The 26868-nt window shown below is 36.0% G+C and overlaps 1 protein-coding gene across 3 annotated transcripts in view; it reads left to right on the top strand.

Annotated features, from left to right (window-relative positions):
• GSTCD (glutathione S-transferase C-terminal domain containing) overlaps positions 1-26868 on the top strand; it is a 155985-nt gene that overhangs the window by 30219 nt on the left and 98898 nt on the right. For all 3 annotated transcript variants that reach the window (XM_061419470.1, XM_061419471.1, XM_061419472.1), the window contains exon 5: positions 1619-1712. In XM_061419470.1, the coding sequence (XP_061275454.1) occupies positions 1619-1712 (94 nt within the window). The remainder of the gene's footprint in view (positions 1-1618; positions 1713-26868) is intronic.

The following is a 26868-nucleotide window of genomic DNA, read 5'->3' as shown; positions in this document are numbered from 1 at the left end:
CACAGAAATTATATTTCAAAATAGTTGTATTTTATAAAAGACCCTCAGTTAAGAATGAGTATGGTAAAATGAGGAATATCAAGAAGTTCAGTGTGGCTAGATTGGACTAAGGGAGTTTTAGGAAAGAGGTGATGATGTCAAAGAGATGTGTTTATCTTTCTGGAGGCAGGTGAGTACTCTGGCCTCTATACCTGTAGCTATATACATACCCCAACAAAAGAATCTTTTTTACCATTTCCTTTTGGACTGGAATTCAGCTAGTCTTCATGATGGAAAGTAATCTCCTAAACTAACTGATTACAAAGGGGTTAATGATTGATTTTCAGGGATTTTTCTTTTGAATAAGATATTCCTGGAGATTAAAAAAAAAACCAATTCCAGAATCATGGATATCTATCTTGTGGGCTGTGGACACCGAATGTTATTACAAAGGGTCTGGAAATCCATGAGTAAGCCATGCCACTGTCTGTAGATCAAATAAATAAATATACAACATTCAACATGAGGAAGGAACCTGAGAATTTTTTTGTATATGGAAGAGGGACAATCATTTTTTTAAATGTTGGGAACTAGTTGGTTAAACAAAAGGGATCCTTTTCTAGAGATTTTGTAGGTCCTCGTAAGAGACTAGTATGATGATATTTGGGGTGCATGTTAAAGTGGGGACTTTCTGATCCTTTAAATATAGCTGCTAGGCTGTAGCAACTTTTGAATAATACATGACAGACCTTGATGGATGTATGCAGAGTTAGTTTTGATTATGTGGATTGTTTTTGATAAAAGTTTTATTCTCAGGTGACTTTTCTCTTTGACACCTAACATTTCTAGGTGGCTTATTACTTCTATGTCACTTCAGGTAATAATTTTAGTAGAAAGTTTAATAGGAAAGTAACCATACTGTTAAGAAACTCAACATTTATTTCTTGTTTTGGGGGGAAGAATACTTTTCAAAAACATCTTGATCATTATTTCTTCTGCTTTTACTTGTTTCTGACTTCTTTTTGCAGAAGTCAGGGTAAGTGTTTAAAGAGTTTTAACAGTAAGCAGGGAACAAGGTCAAATACAAATTTTCGTGATAGTCTCAGATCCCATAGTGTGAATCTAAAGAAGAGAATCTATTAGGGTTGTATTTAAGATCATAAACAAGCAAGCAAACAAACAAACAAAAAAATAGAATACACTGTGATAACAATTAGAGAAAAAGAATAAACCACCTGTTCATTCATTCACCAAGCATTTATTCAGTGTTACACCAGGCAGTGCATCAGACTCAACTATGTATTAGTATGGCCTATGGAACTCAATTATATCTCTTCACAGATATTTTACTTTTCTCTCTGGGTGGCTATATATGAAATATTTTTCTGATGATTATTACAAGTTCCTACTTCTTTGAAATATCTTGTGATATTCTGCAGTCATGGAATAGCTAGAGATATTTGAAAGAGTATATATATTTCAACATATATCTCTTATGTAACAATATTTTGAGGAATGCTTGATGTTTATTAGAATCTGTATTTCACCTTGCCAGTGTAGAAAATAGAATTTGGTGTTCTAGAATATAACAGGATTATATTAATTCATTAATTTGGAAAGGGCCTGTCTCCTTTTCCAGGAAAAAGGCATTGAAGTGATGTTTTCTCCCCACCCTTGCCCTACTTGGACCCTTGATTGGGATACACTTCCTGCAGCAGTGAGCCCAAAGGAAGGTAAATTGTTTTTTGTTTTGTCTCTTTAAATTTCATTCATACTCTGGATACCCTCCTCTGACCCATCTTCCAGTTCTCTAGTTCTCTCTTTGGCTATCTCTAACATTCTGATCATACTATCCACTGAGTTTTCATTTTATTTTTATTACAAAAATTTTACATATACACATTGCTTTAGTTTAGTATTTCCCACGTTTGCCAAATCTGATCTTTGTTTTTTCTTTGCTGAAGTATTTTGAAACCTATCCCAGATAATATGTCACCCATAATACACATCTAAACAATATTGACATCTTAAATAATCACCATGTCATTATCATGCTTAATAAAAATCAACAAAAATTCCTTCATCATCTAATAACCACTTCATAATAATTTCCCCCAATTATTTAAAATATTATTTGAAAAAATATTTTGATAGATTTTTTAGTTAAATATATTTTTTATCGCTAAAAACTACATTTGGTTTGTTTATTTTGATGATATATTTTCCTTGGTCATGTTTCAATTTTCTCTTTTTATAATTGTTTAAACATAGTGATTTTGTATACTGCATATATTATTTCTAATAGCTGATATTCATTGAGGTCTAATACTTCTGTTCATTGTTTCTGTTGACTTCACTCCTGGTGTCTCACATCCCTGTCAATTTTGTAATTTTAGATGCTGAATTCATTTTTGGGGTTCCCTAAATTTTGGAATCTTGTGAGACCTGGTTAGAAATGAATTCCCATAGTTAGAATTTATGTTTGTGTATGCCAGACATCTTAAACTATTGCACTTAATGCACTGGAACTTATTTTTTCAGGTTGCGATTCCTTCGGCCTTTTCTATCTAGAACTGAGGCTTACACAGAAAATTAACTTTTTCACCTTTCTTTGTTGTTGAATAGAGCTTTTAAAAAAAACATCTTTTCACAATGAATATAGCTTTTCAAGGTTTCTGCTTCCATGTAGTGATACTAGTTTCAGCTCTCCACCATGCTAGGGATCAAGGACTAGCCTCTCTTCTTTCTCTTGCTGTTAAAGCCTAGAGCCCTATTATCAGTAGATACCCTCCAGGCAGCTGTAGTGTCAGTGAGATCATTACACTGCTTTTTAGTCCCTTTCCCCCTTTATCAGGTCCTATGGATTTTCCTTACTCTCAGAAGTCCAATTAAACAGGTAAAGGATAATAGTTGAAGTTTAAATGCCATTTTAGGCATTTTTAGAGGAGGAACATTTTCATAGCTCAGCATTCTATTTCTTTAATTGTTTATGTGTTCTTTAGTTTTATACTAATCTAAATATCAGAGAAGGCAATGGCACCCCACTCCAGTACTCTTGCCTGGAAAATCCCATGGATGGAGGAGCCTGGTGGGCTGCCGTCTATGGGGTTGCACAGAGTCGGACACGACTGAGCGACTTCACTTTCACTTTTCACTTTCATGCATTGGAGAAGGAAATGGCAACCCACTCCAGCGTTCTTGCCTGGAGAATCCCAGGGATGAGGGAGCCTGGTGGGCTGCCATCTATGGGGTCACACAGAGTCGGACACGACTGAAACGACTTAGCAGCAGCAGCAATCTAAATATAAGTTTTGATTTTTAAAGCACTCTTTAAAATCATTTGCCTTCCTTTTTCATGTTCTTCTCTTCTATGATACATCCTGACATTCCTGTATCTCACTAATCACTTCTGTTCTGTTAATCAAGGAAACATTTTAGAATTCTTCCAAAATGGAAGAAGATTATATTGGATAGTTAAGAATGCTGCTGCAAAGATATTTTATAAAAATGAAATTCATTTTTTGTTTTTATTAACTATATGAAAAATAGTCACTAGTGAATTTGTTAATGTTTTAATTTCGATTTTTTTGGCATTTTACAAAGCTTAGATGTTTTTATTATACATGCAATTAAATTTTCTATACTCTTCAGTTATAGATTTTGAATGGGTTAAACCTATAGTTTACTAAATAAAAGTCAAATTTTTATTAATACTTATATTAAAATGAAAACAGCCTTTTAAGTGTGGCATGTTTTTCTTTAACTATAATTAATTTACTATGAAGGCAAAATGGTATTTTCACTTATTAATATGAACACTCAATTATATCTGCTAACAACTCAGAAATTTGACATTAAGCATTCATGTCTGGTTGTTTTACTGGTTAGAAGTGCATATCTAATGGAGCTCATGGAATATATTACTCATTTTATTCCTTTAATTGGATCACTTTGTTTTAATAAATATTATGACAAAGATGGAGCTAGAACAGTGAATCTCATGGTATACTCACATTTCATTTACTGTAAAAGGTTTGTAGTCTTGTTTAACTAAGGTAGAGTTGTGGTATTTTTCAAGGTTCTATTTTGAGTTCTGGTGATTTCAATATTGCACAGTTAATAGGATCTTTGTGAAATGAAATTATTGTACATCGTGGTGCAGATGTCACTATGAATGTGTTCTCATGATTTGTGCTCTGGTACTATCTTTTAGGAGAAATTAAATTCTACTAAGATATTATTGGTACTTGGTTCATTTTAATGTGTCAGAAATCAACTCTATTTACATCAAGATTATGGTGCATGAGAATCAGCTTCTTTACTATCAGAGACTGTATTAATTCTCATAAAAGAGTCTAACATAGTTCATAAACCTATCTAATCTCATTCACTCTGCTCACCCGTTTCTCCCCCTCTATCTTATGTACCAGTGCCTAAGTTTCTTGCTATTTTCCTTCTAAGATCTGTATTTTCTCTCTCCATGCCTTCACCTTTATTTTTCTTGCAGCCTTAAATATTCCTCTATTTCCCATTTCTTGAAATTATATTCATCTTTTAAGAATTAACAAAGCTTCTTCATCAGTTATGGAATCAGATTGCCTGGGTTTGAAACCTGGCCTAATAGCTAGCTAGATAACCTATGGCCCGATCCCTTTCTGAGAATGTCTGAATTCTCTGTATTCTCAACAGACAGTTCTCTGTACCTCAATGGCCTTATCTGTAAATAGTGATAATACTACTTACCTTATGAGACTGTTGGTATATTCAGTGAACTAATATAAAAAAAGTACAGTGCCAAACTATAAGTAATAACTGTTAAAAAGTACTAATACAGTAGTCAGAATTAATCACTTCCTTTCAATATTCCTTTAGTATTTCTCATACTTCATTTTTGATACTTACAGAATACTTCTCTTATACTACGTTTACATACATATTTTCCTTCTCCAATAAACTGTGAACTCTTTAAATATAGGACTTCTGTGAATAGGTCCTCAATACTTTTTTTAAAAAAATTGAACTGGATTGAAACTGTAGATCCTTTTTTATCCCCCCTTGTCTGAGTGTGTTAGACACTCAGTCATGTCCAACTCTTTGCGACTCCATGGACTATAGCCTGCCAGGCTCCTCTGTCCAGGGAATTCTCCAGGCAAGAATAATGGAGTGGGTTGCTATTCCCTTCTCCGTTTTTTCCCCCTTGGTGTTCAGTAAATATTTACTGAGAAAAATGAACAGCTTTGGGGTCTGCAGAGGAGTGTTCTGCCTCCAACACCACTTTCCATCCACGTGAGAGTGAGTTTTTTGCTTGGCCCCAGACGTTCCTGGAGAGGAGGAAGTTTTTGACTGGGGAGTTTGGGGACTTCTGAGTCAGGACAAAACTTGTGTCAATCCAGATGACAAAGGCACTGTGACACCTAGAATGGAGTTACACCCAAAAGATATGTCTGGGGGCCTGTCTTTACTATTTAATTTCTGGTCCTGATGAAAATTAAGCCAACTAAAGTCCTGGACCTGTAGAGGTTCCCAGAATTGTGGTAACCATGCAGATCCTTTTCTTTTTTTCAAACTTCCAGGCAACTTTTTTGTCTCATTGAGATTTAAAAGGCTAAAATAGTTGGGATTATTTAGTTTTAAGAAAAGAGAACTGGATATTTAATTTACATTATTATTTTTATTGTTGTTGTTACTATTATTAGTGTGTGTTTTTAAACGGACTGTTGGGGAGTACGTTGCAGACATCATGACTTCACTTCTCTGTACTTACCTTTGAGAACAAGACCATTTTCTTATATAGCTGTAGTACAATGATCAAAACAGGATATTTACTTTAGTACATACTTTTATCTAATGTAGAGTTCAGAAGATTCTAGTACATTTAGTTGTCATGTCTCTTTAGTTTCCTTTAATGTTGAATAGTTTCTCAGACCTCAGATGTTTTTTGTCTTTCATAACATGAACTTTTTTGAAGGGTTCTGGCCAAGTTTTTGGTAGACTGTCTCTCAATTTGGATTTGTTTAATGTTTCCTCATAATCAGATTCACTTTACACATTTTTGGTGGGAATGCTACAAAAATGATGTTGCGTCCTTCTCAGTGCTTCATTATCAGAAGGCATATTATATCTGTTTGGGCCCAGTTATGTTAACTTTAATCATTTGGTTAAGCTGGGGTCTGCCAGGGGTCTCTGTCATATTACTATTTTGCTATACTGACTTAGGTAGTTTGTAGGGAGATATAAGACTACATAATAACTTGTTTCTTTTCAATCTTTCACTTACTAGTTTATATTCATTTGATGCTTCTTGCCTGTGATAGTTGCAAAATAGTGATTTTTCAACTCCATCATATTTCTATATTTATTAGTTGTCACTGCACTGTGAGGAAGTCTTCTTTCTCCTTTCTTCTATCTTTCCTTTTTTTCTTTCTTCCTTTCTACTCATAAAATTTTTAAGTTAAGTTTCAGTGCTCAAGTTGTTGTAGCTGCCTTCAGGTTAGCTCCTAATCCTTTGGAAATGCCCCAATTGTTCTATGACGATGTCCTTAATTTTGGGTATAACAAAATATTACAGGCTCATTTTGTCATTTCCCTGCCCCAGCCCTAGAATCAACTGTTTCTCCAAGGAACCCAGGTTCCTTTTAGTAGAGAATGGTATTTAGAAACTAAGATTTGGGCACTAGGTATGCTCATTGTTAGCAGTGTTGCTTCTAGGTTCTCTTGGCAGGGAGCTGTGGGCTTCCCAGGTGGCGCTAGTGGTAAAGAACCCACCTGCCAATGCAGGTTAGAAGTAACAGACACAGGCTCGATCCCTGAGTCGGGAAGATCCCCTGGAGGAGGCCACAGCAACCTACTCCAGTATTCTTGCCTGGAGAATCCTATGGACACATGAGACTGGCAGGCTGCAGTCCATAAAGCCGCAGAGTCAGACACTACTGAAACCACTTAGCACACACACAGCAGAGAGATATAGATTGATCCATTAGGAAATAGATGTATGTGTCTACACATCTATGTACACACACATCATAATCATACACATCAGCATCTACTGCTATATATATATATATCAATGTCTATAAGCTATATATATTGAAAATCATGATTTTATACTGATACTTCTAATCCCAATCCAGTACCATAAGATTCTTCCTAGTTTTTCTGAATTCAGTATCTGTATCTACCTTTCACAACAGTAAAAATTATAGCACCCAATATCACCTGTGTTTTTGCTCATTTGTTCAGTCCCTCAGTGTTTAGACAGTAATTTCAGAATTATTTTGCCCATATCTATGTGAAAAATATACCTGCTAAGTTGAGTTCCAGTTTGTTTGCGGTTATTTTCACTTCTGAATTGAGTGTGTATGGTCACAGTTCTCATGCAGGTAGTTGTGATCACATGGTTCTACAGAAGATGAATTGTGAAAAGTGAAATGTTTGAGTCAGTATTAATCATTGTCCCCTGATAGAAAATCTTCAACCAACAGTCTGCACTGAGAAGACCCGGGCAATAGCATAGTCCCTATTCCCGTTTGTCCTCAAATACCTGTGATTTCCTACTTTAATGAACTAGTATCATTCTGTGAACCTGAAGACTACTTTTGTTAAGTCCAGAGACAAAACTCCAGTTTTGTTTTGTCAAAACAAAAAAAGTACAGTCCAAGACTCTGTGCTTGCCTTTGGAATTTTTTCCCTCTGAGTATGAAAGGGAGAATAGATATAGTCTTTTGCCTGAAGACCTAGAATAGAGCTGCTTTAAGACACTTACTCCATCGAGATTTCCCTGCATCCTTTCTGTTCTCTGATAGTTTTAGGTGGATGGTTCCTGTATTAGGAGTGGCTCCTAGTCCCTAATAACCATATCAGTCATATAGAAGGGAGGAGTCAGAAGCATGACCTTATAGGAAATAAAAGCAATAGAAGAAGATAGTTACTTAGGTATTGTTCCGTTTATAATCCCTTTTTTTTCCTTATATTCAGAGTTCTACTATCTTAGAAATATGGTCCACTTAGGTATTCATGTGGCCTTGGTTTTGCTTTTGAGCTGCATGAGAGCACTAACTCCTAGGGAGACGGATATGAGGGTGACATCTAAAACCTTAAACGTCTCCACTCATTTACCCCCTGCCACCCAGTTTAGAGTATATACTTATCAGTTGAGAAAAAAGACCAAAAAATTGATGTTAGAGTTTTACTAGAAGGAGATAGTAAGATCTCATCTATCTAGAGGTATTGTATTATATAATATATATAATATAATAATGTTATAGATTTCATTTGCTTGGGACAGATATTTATGAATTCTTAGAACAAGAATTACAAACTTGTGTATTCTAGTTCCTGCTATGTAACTCACTGATTAAATTTATGGTTCTAAGGGAATGTATAATTTTTCAGTCCTAGTGGCAGATTATTCAATTAGTGGTAAGGCATACTTTTTTATCAACTTCTGTTTACAGTAGATGACTAAGGTTTTTAAATTGGAAAGCTTATTCTGATGAGGATCATTTATGTAAATACCAATTTTTATTTCCCCAATTGTTTTCCAGAGAGTATTTGGGGTGTAAAAGAATAATTGATCTTAACATTAGGAAAAAATGTAAAATAAGATGGTGATACATGATAAAGCTAGTAAAAGTGGGCCTCAATGCAAAGTCTCTGCTTTTCCCTGATCCTTGTGTTATATGCTTCTAGAAACCAAAGGGATCACTCTTTCTTTTTCCAGCAGAAGTGACTGGGAAGGGAAGGATGTGGTCAAGGTCTTTGGATAGAGTTGTAGCCAAGATGGAGAATGGAAGGACCCAAATAGAGCCTTTTCCTCTATCAGTGATTCTTAAGGTTCTTACCAAACTCTTAAGGGGTATGGTAAACAGCATTATTTATTGCTCTTGGTGCCGGAAGGTCAGGGATGCTAAAAGTTCACCATAATGAAGAACTGTCTCATCTGTAATACAAACATCATCCTCCTTTGGGGAAAATGAAACATAAAAGTTTGTTTTAGCATCTTTAGTCAGAATGTAAGAATGCTATATTGTTCTAAACCATTGCTTTTCAAACTAGGACATCCATCAGAATCATTTGTATGGCATGTTATAACAGAATGCTGGGCCCTACCCCAGAGTCTGAGGCCAGGCCCTAGAGTTTTCATTTCTCAGAAGTATCACCACGTGCTGCTTCTTATTCTTTAGGGACCACAGGTGCGAAGTTATACCCCAGGTAGCTGGTACAGTGAGCACATGGGCTGCTTTGATTCCAAAGTAAGATGAGCAAGATCAAAGTTTTCTGGTTTTTTTTTTTTCTTAACAACCCAAAAATTTATTTTTTGCCTCTAAGCACAAAGTCCATCAAATATAAGCCTTTGTGCATACCGTTGAACCATTTGGTAACCATGAAAACTTCTACTTTAAGTGAAATATGCTAGCAAATATAAGTGGAAGTAGAAATATCTTGATAATATAAATAAAAGTAACTGTCTCTTTCAGGAAATTTTTTTTCTTGAAATGCTGGTCTTAGATTCTTAAGGTGAGATTCAAAATTAGCACACTGTTTTCCTACTTTTAAAAATTATTCTCCAGTGAGACAGTGTAAAGATATAGTCTCCTTAACACTTTTTTGTTTATATTGAGTAACTTTATATTATAAGGCAGTTACATTTTGAACTTTTTGGCATTTAACATACTAAAAGTGCACCAAGAGAATGAGATCAAAGGCTTTTTTTTTTCTTCCGACTTTTATGGGAAAAAAATTCTCTAACATAAATGTTTTTCATTTCTCTAAGTTATACTTAGCTGTGAAACTCAAAACTTGACCATATTTGACTCAGAATGCTACAAATTTATAACTGTTTTCTCTTTCAAGAGTGAAGTTCTCAAGCATTTTGGTGCTTTACCAAAAGTAATACAATCTTGTATTTGAACTGCATTTTAATCCAAAGCTAAAAGCCTCTAAAGCATAGTGTGTATATATATATATATATATATAGAGAGAGAGAGAGAGAGAGAGAGAGGGGGGATTTATATTAAACGGTTTAAAATATAACAAAGTTGCCAAGAACAAGTTTGCTATTTGCTTAGTGGTGCTCTTGGTTTAGTGCCAAACACGAATACAAATAGGTGCAGAGTCTGAGACAGAGAGGTATATCACATATGTATTATATTATTATATATTGTATATATGAATGATGTAAAGCAAACCATGTGTTAAATTCATCTCTTTTTCTAGTAGAAAGTGAGAGAAGTCAGCTAATGTAATAGCAGAAAGAACTGAAACTGACAGAGATGTGTAAATTTTTACCTGGCAAATTCTTCCAATTATAGCATTAAACACTCATATAAAAATGTTGGTCTTTTATAAACTACTAGTTAACTGTACTTTGTAATCAAAAGAGGTAGGGCTGGTAGTAGGAATATTTTTATATAAATTTGAATGAGTAACCATTAGGTGAATATTTTAATTAAAATGAATTAATACATCGTGTTGTAATCTTTATTTGAAATGAAGGTGACATAAAGAGGTAGAGAACTAGTGGAAAGGTATCTATTTTTTCAGTGTTATTTTCTTCATGTGGGATTTTAAAAGGTTAAAGTTTCTTTGTGTGAAATGTCAAAAGTTTAAATAAGAAAAAGAGAACCATGTAAAATACACACTCTTATTACACAGTTGACCTTTAAAAAATGCAGGGGTTTGGGTGCCAGTTCTTCTTGCTGTTGAGAATCCCCGTATAGCTCACAGTCCGCCTTGGGAATCCAAGGGGTCCTCTCATACCTGCAGTTCTGCATCCACACATTCAACCAACTACAGATTAAGTTAGAACCACAGTACTTACCATGAAAAGAATCCACATGTAAGCATACCTGCGCAGTTCAAACCCAAGTTGTTAACAAGTCCACAGTACTTGTATAGTAATAACACATTCATTTATATTTATTTAAGCCTTTTTAATTTAAACCTTTTAAAAATGCTATACCTGTTCAAGGGCTTCCCTGGTGGCTCAGTGGTAGAGAATCCTTCTGCCACTTCAGGAGACATGGATTTGACCCCTGGGTCAGGAAGATCTTTTGGAGAAGGAAATGACAACCCACTCTAATATGCTTGCCTGCAGAATTCCATGGACAGAGGAGCCTGGCAGGCTACAGTCCATGGGGTCTCAAAAGAGTCAGACATGAGTTAGCAACTAAACAAGAACAACAGCAACCAATACCTGTTAAAGTTTCGCGTGAAGAACACTTTAAATAATTTAATCAGATTCTCCTCAAATTTACCTATATGTTTAGCATAACTTTTATCAAAATCCCAAGATTTTTAGTAGATATAGACAAGCTTATTCTAAGTTTTATGTGAAAAAAGAATTTGGAAAAGAATGGTAGAGAGAATCGTTCTACTCAATGTTGACTTCCTGTGTAGCCACAGTAATTGGAGAGATATCATATAGATCAATAGAATAGAATAGAGAACCTACAAAAAGGCGTAAAAGCAACTCATTTGGAGAAGGATAGTCTTTTTAGCAAATGTTGCTAGATCAATTGAATAGCCATAGACAAAGAAAATGAATATCTAAATTGCATCCCTTATATAAAAGTTAACTCAGAAAGAATCATGGTTTTAAATGTAAATTTTTAAATTATAAAACATTAGAAGAAAAATATGAAAAAGCTTTGGGATCTGGGGATGAAAAAGAGTTCTTACACATGACACCAAAAGCACAGTGCATTAAAACTTTTTTGGTAAGTTGGGCTTCATCAAAATTTCAAATGTTTACTCTGCCAAAAACTATTATGAGGGTGATAAAAACAAGCTAAAGATTAGAAGAAAATATTTGCAAACCAGAAATATTTGCAAATCTGACACAGGTCTTGGATCTGGAGTGTATAAAGAACTCTCAAAATTTGAAAGTAAAAAACAAACAAAAAGGAGTCCAGTTAGAAAATGGGCAAAAGACATAAATGGTCGTTTTACCAGTGAGGATATACAGTTGGTACACATGCTCGTGAAAAAGCTTTCTGCTTTTTAACAATCAGGGAAATGTAAATCAAAACTACAATGAGCTATCTGATAGCTAACATCTATCAGAATGACTAAAATAAAAAAAGTAACATGACCACGCATTGACAAGGATGTGGAGAAACTGAATCACTCATACATTGCTGGTTGGAATGTAAAATGGTACAACCACTCTGAAAAATAATGTGTTACTTTCTTATAAAACTACAGGTACAGTTACCACAAGACAGTGGCACTTATCCCAGAGAAAGGAAAACATATTCATTCAAAACCTGCACGTGCTTGTCATAGCAACTTTATTCATAATAGCCCCAAACTGTAAATAACCCTAATGTCCTTCAATGCATACATCATTAAACAAATTCTGATGTGTCTTTGCTACAGAATCCTACTCAGCAATGAAAAGGAACGGACTGGTTATACTTGTAACAACTTGGATGGATCCCAAGGGCATCATGATTAATGAGAAAAGGGCCATCTCAAAAGATTACCTATACTATGTGTTAGTCGCTCCATTGTGTCCGACTCTTTGTGATCTCATGGACTGCGGCCCGCCAGGCTTCTCTGTCCATGGAATTCTCCAGGCAAAAATCCCCTCTCCAGGGTATCTTCTGACTCAGGGGTCGAACCCAGGTCTCTTGCATTGAGGGTGGATTCTTTACCATCTGAGCCACCAGGGAAGCCCATATGAACCTATACGTGGGATCAAGTTCCATAAAACTATACATATGCTCATGAATACAGACATGTTAAATCTGATGAAAACTAAGCAAGGTCTGTGGTTAACAGTGTTGTAATAAAAATGATTTTCTAGCTTTGATATTGTACTGTAATTATATAAGATGCCACCATTGGGGAAGCTATTAATAGTTGGGTTCACAGAAGTCTATGTACTATTTTTAAAACTTTTATGTGAATCTATAACTATTTTAAAATAAAAAGTTAAAAGTAAAATTTAAGTAGAAGTTGGAAATGATCTAGAAAATAAAGAATATTGCAATGTTTCTCAGTTCATCTTTTTTGAAAAATAACAGAAGACTTCTGGAGTCTGTAAGTCAAATGATAATTTGATACAAGACCCTACCTGTAAAATACTCAAATTGCAATGCAATTCTATAATATGTAGTTAAACATTGATTTTCACTGTTGAAAGTCCATTTCATAAGTTGCTATTCTCAAGCTCCTAGAGGAATGGAAGAGACGGCAATGGCACCCTACTCCAGTACTCTTGCCTGGAAAATCCCATGGATGGAGGAGCCTGGTCGGCTGTAGTCCATGGGGTCTCGAAGAGTCAGACACGACTGAGCGACTTCACTTTCACTTTTCCCTTTCATGCCTTGGAGAAGGAAATGACAACCCACTCCAGTGTTCTTGCCTGGAGAATCCCAGGAACGGGGGAGCCTGCTGGGCTTCCATCAATGGGGTCGCACAGAGTCTGACACGACTGAAGCGACTTAGCAGCAGCAGCAGCAGAGGAATGGAGAAAGTCAAACGTAACATAATTTGAAGTTTTTATATCAAGATTGCTTCAGGAGAGTGATTGGTTTGATCTTGAAATAGCCCTAGTATAAATCCTGGCTGATAGTTTGCACTAAGGCTCACGCTCAGTCACCAGAAAATTTCAAGTTTCCTTGAAGATGTCATGGTGTTACATATGTTATGGTTGATAGAGAGGGATGTTGCAGAGAAAGTTCTTTCATACTGAAAGCTTAGTTATGTGCAATTTCAATTTTATACTTGCAATACAAAGTACTGAAAAGTAGGACTGAGGGTTTTGTTTTGGCTGTCAAAATGGTTGTGTGAATAAGTTTATTTTATACTTTAGATCAGCTCAGGTGTGGAAATGATCCAGTTGTACAACATTGTACCACTAATTAAATTGTCTGGAACCACTTTGCGGTAAGCAAGTCCTGACAAAGAGTAGCAAGATTAAGTTCAAGTTTTATTGCTTCCATGTCCTCAACAAAAATCAGTGCTGAGCCAGTATCTACACAGAGGCACAGTTCTTTAACTAGGGGAGCACTGGTGCAGTGGGCTCACAGCTTCGGGACCTTATGTCTGCACAGCACTGGGCTCACTGGGTCTCTCTCTTTATTTCTTTTGCTGTTTTTAAGCCATGAAACCAGATTGTCTTAGAAAAATGCAATCCTTTCTTTATTTCATAGTACTCTGAACTATGGCATGTGATTAAAGAAAAAGTTAAAAGTCTTTTTTTCTCCTGGAGTTACATTTGCTATAATTCTTCCCACTGTTATGCTATGCTTTGTTCTATCCTTTAGAATTAGATTTCAAGCACCCTATTTATAGACCATGTTTTTAGTACTTTGCAAGCAGAGCCCATGACTGGTTACCAAGAAAGGTTTTAATGGCCAGTTTACTTAAGGTGGATTACATAGACTATTTTGATAGTGTTGCTTGATAAGACAAATAAAAGTATTTGACATGAAGAAGTATATATATATATATATATGAGTAAGTGATTTTATCAGAATTTAATTAGGTCACATATGGAGTATAAAATTATTTGGAAAAGTTTTTGTGTACAAATGAGCAAATTGAGAAGTTATTGAACAGTCAAGGATATTAAAATCTATTCCTGACTCCACTAGGTCATAATGGCACCCCACTCCAGTACTCTTGCCTGGAGAATCCCATGGACAGAGGAGCCTGGTGGGCTGCAGTCCATGGGGTCGCTAAGAGTCAGACACGACTGAGTGACTTCACTTTCACTTTTCACTTTCATGCATTGGAGAAGGAAATGGCAACCCACTCCAGTGTTCTTGCCTTGAGAATCCTAGGGACAGGGGAGCCTGGTGGGCTGCTGTCTATGGGGTCGCACAGAGTCGGACACGACTGAAGTGACTTAGCAGCAAGCAAGTTTGAAAGTTACCATGGTTTGTTTTAAGAATATGAATTCACTGATGAGAAACCTCAAATTACCTATTCAAATGAATATTGCTTATTAGTATGTTTCAGAGATCGAATTGCTTTATCAAATAGCTTTGTGTAAGTAATAAAATACTTATTTCTGAAAACCAGTACCAGGCAGAGGTTCAGATCTCAAAGGGTGTTGAAATGTAGTTAGGATGGTACCATTTTAATTCAACAGGACCTTTCTGGTGAACAGATCTGGAGCACCCCTTCCACTCTTGCTTTGCTTTCAGCAGCACTAGCTCAGCTGGTTAAAGAAGCTGCCTGCAAGGCAGGAGACCCTGGTTTGATTCCTGGGTCGGGAAGATCTGCTGAAGAAGGGATAGGCTACCCACTCCAATATTCTTGGGCTTCACTGGTGGCTCAGCTGGTAAAGAATCTGCCTACAATAAAAGCAAAAATAAACAAATGGGACCTAATTAAACTTAAAAGCTTTTGCACAACGAAGAAAACTATAAGCAAAGTGAAAAGACAGCCTTCAGAATGGGAAAAAATAATAGCAAACGAAGCAACTGACAAAGAATTAATCTAAAAAATATACAAGCAACTCCTGCAGCTCAATTCTAGAAAAATAAATGACAAAATCAAAAAATGGGCCAAATAACTAAATAGACATTTCTCCAAACAAGACATACAGATGGCTGACAAATACATAAAAAGATGCTCAACATCACTTATTATCAGAGAAATGCAAATCAAAACCACAATGAGGTACCATCTGACGCAGGTCAGAATGGCTGCTATCCAAAAATATACAAACAATAGATGATGGAGAGGGTGTAGAGAAAAGGGAACCCTTTTAAACTGTTGGTGGGAATGCAAACTAGTACAGCCACTATGGAGAACAGTATGGAGATTCCTTAAAAAACTGGAAATAGAACTGCCATACAACCCAGCAATCCCACTGCTGGGCATATACATCAAGGAAATCAGAATCGAAAGAAACATGTGTACCCCAGTGTTCATCGCAGGACTGTTTATAGTAGCCAGGACATGGAAGCAACCTAGATGTCCATCAGCAGATGAATGGATAAGAAAGCTGTGGTACATATACACAATGGAGTATTACTCAGCTATTAAAAAGAATACATTTGAATCAGTTATAATGAGGTGCGTGAAACTGGAACCTATTATACAGAGTGAATTAAGCCAGAAAGAAAAACACCAATACAGTATACTAATGCATATATATGGAATTTAGAAAGATGGTAATGATAACCCTATATGCGAGACAACAAAAGAGACACAGATGTAAAGAACAGTCTTTTGGACTCTGTGGGAGAAGGCAAGGGTGGGATGATCTGAGAGAATAGCACTGAAACATGTATATTATCATATGTGAAGCAGACCCGAGACAGGGTGTTCAGGGCTGGTGCACTAGGATGACCCAGAGGGATGGGATGGGGAGGGAAGTGGGAGCGGGGTTCAGGATGGGGAACGCATGTACACCCATGGGTGATTCATGTCAATGTATGACAAAACCACTATGATATTGTAAAGTAATTAGCCTTCAATTAAATAAATTTTTAAAAATTTTATTAAAAAAAAAAAAAAAGAATCTGCCTGCAATGCAGAAGACCTGGGTTCGATCCCTGGGTTGGGAAGATCCCCTGGAGAAGGGAATGGCTACTCACTGCAGTATTCTGGCCTGGAGAATTCCATAGACTATCCATGGGGTCGCAAAGAGTCAGATGCGACTGAGCCACTTTAACTTTCAAGTTCTCTTAGGGATGGAGATGTGTACCCATTTCAAGATAAGACTTTTCCTAAGCATTTCTTTATGTTTTGTCTGTTTTTGTCAAGGCTTTGATGCTTTAGAATGAGGCAGCTTTGGATAAAAAAAATTTATAGAAATTTTACATTAATAATTAACAGTAATAATTAAAATTACATTAATAATTAAATTTTCAATAATTTAAGTAGAGCAAGACTTACTATTGGTGTCATTCAGAAGCAATGAAGAATAGAGAAGAAGCAAAGATATGTGTAATAAAAGGTTTAGTTCAGCCTTTAACATCATTTCTAATGAAGACAAATTAACAAGTAACCCAAAGCACTTGTCACGTTTATTTTCAGAGTTATAGATAAGCTATGTATAACTACTCTGAAAGCTCTGAAAAACAATTTCTGTTTATAATTAATGCAAAACCAGCTCTACACTAATTCCATTTTGTGCATTTGCCAAGAGGTATTTCTTCATATAATTTACCTCCTGGATTGACTTTCCAGACTACTTTTGAATATTTCACACCAAGTAACTTAGTTTTTTTAAGCTTAAAAAACTTGACTTGCTTTTCTTGACATTGCTTAACTTTCAAGAATTATTTCTTTAAATGATAAATGTTTATAATCACATTTAGGAGAGAGAGGGAAGACTAATGATGTAGATCCTTATTTTTCTGCTAATGTAAACTAATTAGTGTTATTTATTTCCATTTAAATTAGCATTCTCTGTACTATTCCAGATATTTATGATTAAAATCAGCTTGGCTGTACAATGAACTGTTTTATTCTGTGCTTTGCACAGGTTCCTCTCAGCACCCAAATCCTTTCATTATTTTTATTTAATTAAGCCTGACTCACATTGGAGAGATATCTGAAGCAAGGAAATTTCCCTAATAGTTATGCAATCACAGTAGCTCACAGACTGTAAGAATACGAAATTAATGAAAAAAGAAATTCAATAAAAACTGAATCATTGGGAGAATTTTTTAAGATTACCCTTACCTGTAAGACAAAAGGGGAGAAGGAAATGGCAACCCACTCCAGTACTCTTGCCTGGAAAATCCCATGGACGGAGGAGTGTGGTAGGCTGCTGTCTATGGGATCACACAGAGTCGGACACAACTGAAGTGACTTAGCAGCAGCATAAGACAAAAGTGTAGTCATTAATATAAAACTGTCATTTAAAGAGCATAAATATATAGTATTGGTAATCAATAGCATAGTGTTTGTATATATGAATATATTTATTTGTGGAAAATTATTAAAGTAGTTTTATGCTGAAACCAGTGATTAGGAAATTGGCTATATTCTATATTGGCTATATTAGAAGTGTGAACTTATATGCTTCCTAGGGGAAAAAAATAGGAATTTTGCATATAATCCCATAGCAGATATTTTATAATACTAGGGAAAGCCGAATTTCCAGGACAATTCCTTATTTTAAAAGAGTTATTTATTTTTTTGAGTTTTTTAAAAAATATTTCACATGTAATTGAGATCATACAGCATTTGCCTTTGACTTGTATCACTTAGCATAATGAACTCTAAAACCAGTTATTTTACATGATGGTTTTATTCTGACATGTCTTCTGTAGTGAGGAAACAGAAGAATTTTGGTGGCAGTGTTCACATCTAACAAACTACACATGAAAAACTGCAGGGTTTTTTTTTTTTTTTTTGCAAAGGAGAGAGATTAGATGGGGCTAAGCCCTCTTTTTAAAAAAAGAAAAAGATAACAAACTTCGTTGACTAAACACTTTCATGCCCTTGGGGACATATTCATACTTAATTTTTTTTTTTTCAGCAAAACAAGGAAAGGAAAGAAAATCAAGCTGCCAAAAGCAGTGTTAGAGAAAATGACAGAAAATTGCTTTCGAGTCATGCTTATCTGCTTTCATCTAATCTAAATGGTTTACTGTAAAATTGAGTAATTTTTGGATTACAATAATCTAACTAAAAAAAGTTTTAAAATAATATTTTTTTGTAAAATAGTGTTTTCAGTGTTTCTTTCAAGTGACTTTAAATCTCATCAATAAGCAATAAATATTAGATTCTGACTTACATCTTTGATCAAATTCTTAAAAGTGATTGTATGAATCAAATTCCAAATGGGAAAAGATGGCACATTCAAATTGGAAATATTCTAGGAGGATTTATATATAAAGATATTAACTATAAAGTCATAGGCAGGATGTCTTAAACTGAAGGGATAGATCAGTAAGTAGCCACAAAGCTGTTTCTACCCCTAATCCTGATTGGAGAGGTAAAAGAAAAGAGAGAAAGTCCCATAGAGCAAGCTGCTTTGAGAGGGGCAGTAACCTTCAGGCAAGAGACAGAGGCAGCCTCAAGTGTCTGTAGGGGTGAGAGCAGAAGAAAATTACCCTGCCCTCATTCTTCTATATCATTTGCCTTCTATCTCATCTCCTGCTGCGGCTTCTCGCTGACTAAACCCTTCTAGATGCCAGTGGGCAAGGAAGTCTGTAGATGTAGCCGATGCAGGTCACTGTCTGGGCCGAGAGCTAGTTGAATTTGGAGGAGGCAAGCCTAAGATATCTGGCAGAGTAATTCAGAGCTGAGAGAGACGTTAGAGGTCATCTTGATGGTGGGAAAGATTGACGGCGGGAGGAAAAGGGGACAACAGAGGATGAGATGGTTGGATGGCATCACCAACTCAATGGACATGAGTCTGAGTAAGCTCTGGGAGGTGGTGATGGACAGGGAAGCTTGGCGTGCTGCAGTCCATGGGGTCGCAAGGAGTTGGACACGACTGAGTAACTGAACTGAACTGAGAATGAGGAAATCTGAAGCTTGTGGAGAGGTTAAGCAGCATGCATTGGGTAACATACAACCAAGACACATTGTCTATCAGTCTGCTGTGTCCAGAACAGGAGCTCTGCAACCACTATGCTTTGTAATTATGCCAGTGTGCTCTTAAGCATCTGTGCAGATCTCTTGTGCAAAGTTAAACTGACTTGTATTGCTGCCATCTTAACAAAATTAATAAAATTTGAAATTTATTTACCTGGCAGGTAGGATTTGCACTTATTAGAGGAAATGGTTTGGAATAATAGTTTGCCCCATAAAGCTTATATCAGCACCTACTCTAATTGCCTGAAAATTACTTTAAGTGACCATACCTGTTATAGAAAATTGTTCCTTAATGTGACTTTCTTAAATCCTAGAACTGTGGTGGTAAGATAGAGAGAATAACTCTCTAACTACTGGAATTTTGCATTAGAGGTTTAAAATTTGAAACTCGTTTGATTAAAATTAAAAGCAGTCTGTAAAATTCTTATCATATTAAGAATTTCCGTTCCTAAGATGAATTCTGTCTTTCACTGTTGGAAAATGTTTCAGTTCAGTTCAGTCGCTCAGTCGTGTCCAACTCTTTGCGACCCCATGAACCGCAGCATGCCAGGCCTCCCTGTCCATCACCAACTCCTGGAGTTCACTCAGACTCACGTCCATAGAGTCAGTGATGCCATCCAGCCATCTCATGCTCTGTTGTCCCCTTCTCCTCCTGCCCCCAATCCCTCCCAGCATCAGTCTTTTCCAGTGAGTCAACTCTTCGCATGAGGTAGCCAAAGTACTGGAGTTTCAGCTTCAGCATCAGTCCTTCCAAAGAACACCCAGGACTGATCTCCTTTAGAATGGACTGGTTGGATCTCCTTGCAGTCCAAAGGAGTCTCAAGAGTCTTCCCCAACCCCACAGTTCAAAAGCATCAATTCTTTGGCACTCAGCTTTCTTCACAGTCCAACTCACATCCATACATGACCACTGGAAACACCATAGCCTTGACTTTTGTCATGGACCTTTTTTGGCAAAGTAATGTCTCTGCTTTTGAATATGCTATCTAGGTTGGTCGTGACTTTCCTTCCAAGGAGTAAGCATCTTTTAATTTCATGGCTACAATCACCATCGGCAGTGATTTTGGAGCCCCCCAAAATGAAGTCTGATACTGTTTCCACTGTTTCCCCATCTATTTCCCATGAAGTGATGGGACCAGATGCCATGATCTTCGTTTTCTGAATGTTGAGCTTTAAGCCAACTTTTTCACTCTCCTCTTTCACTTTCATCAAGAGGCTTTTTAGTTCCTCTTCACTTTCTGCCATAAGGGTGGTGTCATCTGCATATCTGAGGTTGTTGATATTTCTTCCGGCAATCTTGATTCCAGCTTGTGCTTCTTCCAGCACAGCATTTCTCATGATATACTCTGCATATAAGTTAAATAAGCAGGGTGACAATATACAGCCTTGCCGTACTCCTTGTCCTGTTTGGAACCAGTCTGTTGTTCCATGTCCAGTTCTAACTGTTGCTTCCTGACCTGCATACAGGTTTCTCAAGAGGCAGGTCAGGTGGTCTGGTATTCCCATCTCTTTCAGAATTTTCCACAGTTTATTGTGATCCACACAGTCAAAGGCTTTGGCATAGTCAATAAAGCAGAAATAGATGTTTTTCTGGAACTCTCTTGCTTTTTCCATGATCCAGCGGATGTTGGCCATTTGATCTCTGATTCCTCAGCCTTTTCTAAAACCAGCTTGAATATCTGGAAGGTCACGGTTCATGTATTGCTGAAGCCTGGCTTGGAGAATTTTGAGCATTACTTTACTAGCGTGTGAGATGAGTGCAATTGTGCGGTAGTTTGAGCATTCTTTGGCATTGCCTTTCTTTGGGATTGGAATGAAAACTGACCTTTTCCAATCCTGTGGCCACTGCTGAGTTTTCCAAATTTGCTGGCATATTGAGTGCAGCACTTTCACAGAATCACCTTTCAGGATTTGAAATAGCTCAACTGGAATTCCATCACCTCCACTAGCTTTGTTCATAGTGATGCTTTCTAAGGCCCACTTGACTTCACATTCCAGGATATCTGGCTCTAAGTCAGTGATCACACCATCGTGATTATCTTGGTCGTGAAGATCTTTTTTGTACAGGTCTCCTGTGTATTCTTTACTTGTAACATTTTCAGCTGCTTTTTACCTTATTCTTTTCACTATTCTGTTAATACATCTGGCCATATTATCTCAAGTAATTTTCCACTTGTTAAATGCATTTGTATTTTACTAGAAGTAAAAGTGGTAGATTATGGAGCATTGTTTCAAATTTTCCCTACGTTCTGAAACTCTTGATTGAAATGTACTTTTCATTAGAAATTATTTTTGTGAACAGAAATTTTTATGTTTTCTTCACATAAATGATCTTGTATTCCAAGTCTCTTCATCCTTTCTCATATAGCTTATGTGAGTATAATGTATAAACTGTTAAACCAAAACACTAGATTATCGCTAAGGTCTTTTATATCTCTGTATCTAAGATTAGAAGTCATCAGTGTCATCTGGACTTCGATGCTGTGTCTATGGTTGTAATATTTAATTGTAAATGCTGCATTGTACCCTACCTACTTTATAAGAGATACATTCTGTTGCTTTTCTACTAGTAAGGTTTAAATATCTATAAAATATAAAAGTTTCTGATTTAAAAAAAAAACTGAGTATAAATGCAGAATATTCTCCTTTTTAGAATGCAATAAACTATACTTAGCTAAAATGTACTCTAGCTTCATAAATACTTTCCCTGGATCTTTAAACATTTTCCTTTCATATTTTTCCTTTTATCAGGCAGTGTGATAGATCTTGTCATTGAATGTCAAACCATATTAAACATTTCAGCTACTTTAATATATTTATAATGTTTGCCTTTGAAAAAATTTCAGAATTTTGAAAATTAACACAACAGTCCTCTCATAACACCTTGTTTTTTAACGATTCCATAATATTTCATTGAGTAGATGTAATGTATTTTGCCTAATTATCTGTAGTTGAATTTAAAATTACTCTCAGTCCTCACACTACAGATAACACTGCAGTGGATATGTGCTGCATATAACTTTTTCTACACTTTGAATTATTTCTCAGAAGTGAGATTTATGGGATCAAAGGAAATGTGAACATTTTTGTCACTGATGATGTATATTAATAGATACCCCAAAAGGGTTTTAACTTGTTTATTTACCATGGCAATGCTTAAGAGCCCCTGCATCACTCCCACTTTCATTGGCATTGTTTCACCAAATAATTTTTGTAATTTTCCCAGACTAATAGACATACCTTGTTTCATTTTGTGTTATCATAGCAAGGTTAAATGTTTTCATTTAATCAGTATTTTGCTTTAGTATCTGTTTCTTGCCAGTTTGAAAGAGTTGCTCAATAAAAATATCAATCTTCTGTTTATTTGCTAAAGATATGTTTTTCTCAGGTTATTGCTTGCCTTTTTTATTTTAATTATCAACATGTTTTTCTTAAACCTGAGTAATTGCACAGGTTTTAGTTCTATTTTGTAAACAGAAAACTACTGCAGAAGTGGACAGTTTCTGTAGGTCCTTAAGAGAACAACAGTCTCAGATAGTCTTAACACTAGCACAGGGTCTGTAAGCTCTAGAAGCCAGCTAGCAATGGTAAAAGCAGAAATCTGAGATTGTTTTCTACCCTGCATATTTTTAATTAATTTCCTATTTGTTCTACCTGGAGTATTTCGCAAAGTCTTTTAAAAATGGCAGCCTGTCTCCATTGTGCTAATAGGAGCCAAAGAAAAATTTTTCTGTTATTATTGTTGTTTTAATTGAGAAAGAACGGCACCCCACTCCAGTACTCTTGCCTGGAAAATCCCATGGACAGAGGAGCCTGGTAGGCTGTAGTCCATGGGGTCGCTAAGAGTCGGACACGACTGAGCAACTTCACTTTGACTTTTCACTTTCGTGCATTGGAGAAGGAAATGGCAACCCACTCCAGTGTTCTTGCCTGGAGAATCCCAGGGATGGGGGAGCCTGGTGGGCTGCTGTCTATGGGTTCGCACAGAGTCGGACACGACTGAAGCTACTTAGCAGCAGCGGCAGCAACATACCCTGAGAAGGGAGCATGAAGGTGGAGGTGATAATTCAAGTGAAACCCATGTGAAAGGTGAAGCTGAAGGGGACACAGGGAAGCCACTTTGTCCAGCTGTCCTACACCTGGAGTGTTAAATGTTACTAGTTGGTTTTAGTTCAACAAAGAAGGTGATTACTTACCTTCCCAGATACTATCCCGCCCCTAACCAGACAGCTCTTTGAGGGAGGAAAAGGTATTCCTGTTTGGAACTCATCCCTGGCTGGGTGACCAGCATAAAGAGAGCAGAGATTTAATGAATTCCTGAATGAAATAATAAATGAATCAAATGAGGAGAACTAGAAATAGGAATCAATTGGAGTTGCAAATATAATATTGATTCTGACTACTGCAGGTCCCCAGAGGAAGAAAATAAAAATTACGTTCTTCTTAAAATGGCTATACTACCCAAAGAAATCTATAAATTTAGTACTGTCCCATGACATTTTTCACATAAATAATCCTAAAATTTATATGGAACCACAAAATCCCATATTCAGAATTTACCAAAGCAATCCTGAGGAAAAAACAAAACAGGAGGCAAAACCCTTTCAGACTTTGGACAATACTACAAAGCTACAGTAGTCAAAACATCAAAAGGATGCAAGAGTCAGGTTGAAGGGTGCCTACTGGCCAAATCTGGGACAATTTGGATATTAAAATCAATAGTAATGGAATGTAACCGATTGAAAAAGTTGGAATCCAGAAATCCAAACTGATACAGAGAATGATAATAAATGAATGAGGGAGAAAGGAAAACTTTTCCTTAATTGCCAGTTAATAAATATAGAAGGAATTGTGAAGGGCAGAAAATCACCATTTTTAAACATTGTAGTAGTTAATAGTAATTGATTCAGGCAAGAATCATTCATGGATGGTAAATGAAATGTGATGAAGAAAAAGGTACAGCTTCAAAGTACTTCCCTGAAAATTACTTGTTAATTACAAAGGGGAAAATAGTGACTTTATACTGGGTAAGCCTGCACATGCCATCTTAATTCAGGTAACCAACATCACCATTACCAACGAAGGGGTTCTGTGCACATTACTTCTGTGGTACTTCTGCCCCAAATCTACTACAGCCTGAATCTAATTATGAAGAAATGTCAAACAAATTGACATTTGATGGAAATAGTCTTCAAAATAACTTGTCTATACTCTTCAAAAATGTCTCATCCAAAAAAAAAAAATCAAGATCATAGGTAATACACAAAAGTCTAGTAATCATTTCAGCTTAAAGGTAACTAAAGACACATAAAAACTGAATACAGTATGATCCTAGAGTGTGTTCTGAACCAGATAAAAAATAAATATAAAAGATATTATTGGGACAGTTGATGTAATTTGAATATAGAATATTGAAATAATAATATTGTATCAGTATATGAATTCCTGATTTTGATCATTGTACTGTGGTTACATAAGAAAATGGGTAGAGGAATTAAAAAGGGGCAAAACATCTTCAACTTCTCACTGGTTGAAAAAATATGCATATATATATGTATATACACATGCATATATAGAGAGAGAGAAAGAAAAGAGTATAAATGATAAAGCAAATGGGGCCAATAATTGGTGAATCTGGATATCTCTTGCACTATTTTGGCAATTTCCTTTAAGCTTGAATTATATTAAAATAAAAAGTTTTAAAGCCCACATGCCAACAACTCCCCAAAAACATTGAATTTAATCAAGAACATGCCAAGGAATTAAATTTCAGAAAATGCATATATCACTTTGCTAAAGCAAAAGGAAACCACTTTATTGTAAGACCAAAGATTCTATGTAGCATAGTGAAGTTAAAAAAAAAAAAAAGCTAACACTGTACCCAACATATTTATTTCAGAAAGCTGTTTGTTCTAAAGAGTAAAAAGAAAAAGTTCAATTTCCTGAAGATGTAATCTAGTCTTATCCACACCAGGTGCAATATCCCATCTTATCCAAATAAATCAGTCCAAACATATGCTTCTAAGAGCAAGAAAGGTCAAAATTCGTACAAATTGTCCATTTCAAACAAAAAGAAAGAAAGAATGTGAAAAGTGCTCTGTACAAATAAGGTGCACTTGTGTTCTGGCACGGTTGCTATTAGCAATGAGATGACTTTGACATTAAAGAAAAAAATTACTTGAGGTTCCGCTAAATTGGCACTTGGTTTTTTTTTTTTTAATAGACAACATGCAAACAAAAACACAATAATTCTTTTTATATAGATTTAAGTGAAAAACCCAAAGTGAATTCTTTGTATATTTATTAAGGCAACAGATCAGAGGTGATTATTAAGAATTCTGAAGCAATCATAATTCCTATGTGTTGTGAAGCCATAAAAGATTGGTCTGGCTCCTTTTTATTTGTTTTTCTCTTCTCCTGTTCTTCATATTCTCTTCCTTGCTTTTTCTCTCAACTACCCTGCCCGTGCAGGCTAACCTGCATGGCTTACCATGGCCAGGGACAATCAGCTACAGAGGTTGCTGACCTTGTACAAGGCAGGCACAGAAGTGGCACATTTATTCTGACAGGGCATTTACATGAAGCAAACCATCTTTCCGAGCATCTTAATGAAAAACAGTTCCTGCTGGGAAGTCTGTGGGCTTCAGACTGTGAACTGCCTCCTGCTGAGCTTAAACGAAGTACCTTTCGGATCAGCAGCACCATGTCAGTCTCTGACAGCTGTGTAAGGTGGACTTTGATTTACATTTGCTTTCCCCAAACCTGTATTGTCCTTGTCAAAGAAAAATTTAAATAGGTTAAGAGACTATGAGGCAGAGTCATAAATGACCAAAAAAAAGAAAAAAAACAAAACCCCTGAAAATTTAGATTTCCTGTTGGTGAGATTGTTAATCTTCCCAAAAAGACATTTGTGTTATAGGTCTCTCTTCCCTTAGTAACAAATATTTTCACCTTTCCCTGCTTGTTCTACTTCCTAGGAATGCTAATAGAATACTTTCTAGGAATGCTAATAGATTCACAAAGTTATTTTTGTTTCAAAGAAAGGAAAATCAAATTTTAAAAGTTCAAAGAAAAATCTTTAGCATAAAATACTGGGTAAATTAACATTCCTTTTCCATTTTCTGTGTCTCAACAAAAATACCACAGTACTGGGTGAGAGGACAAAGTAAGAGCTAGGCACTGAATAAGATACTTTACGTATTATTTTACTTAATGATGTGCGGTAAATATTATGGTTTTCTGAGCACTGAGACTTGGAAAAATTAGATAATTTACTTGAGATTATACAGCTAGGAAATGGCTCTAAAATTAGGCCTACATGAAATCTAAGTTTACACTTGTATGCCTCTCTCCTGCCTCCCTGGAATTTCT

The sequence above is a fragment of the Bos javanicus genome, chromosome 6, assembly GCF_032452875.1.
Source record: "Bos javanicus breed banteng chromosome 6, ARS-OSU_banteng_1.0, whole genome shotgun sequence".
Classification (NCBI taxonomy): domain Eukaryota; kingdom Metazoa; phylum Chordata; class Mammalia; order Artiodactyla; family Bovidae; genus Bos; species Bos javanicus.
This window is presented reverse-complemented; position numbering and strand designations above follow the sequence as displayed.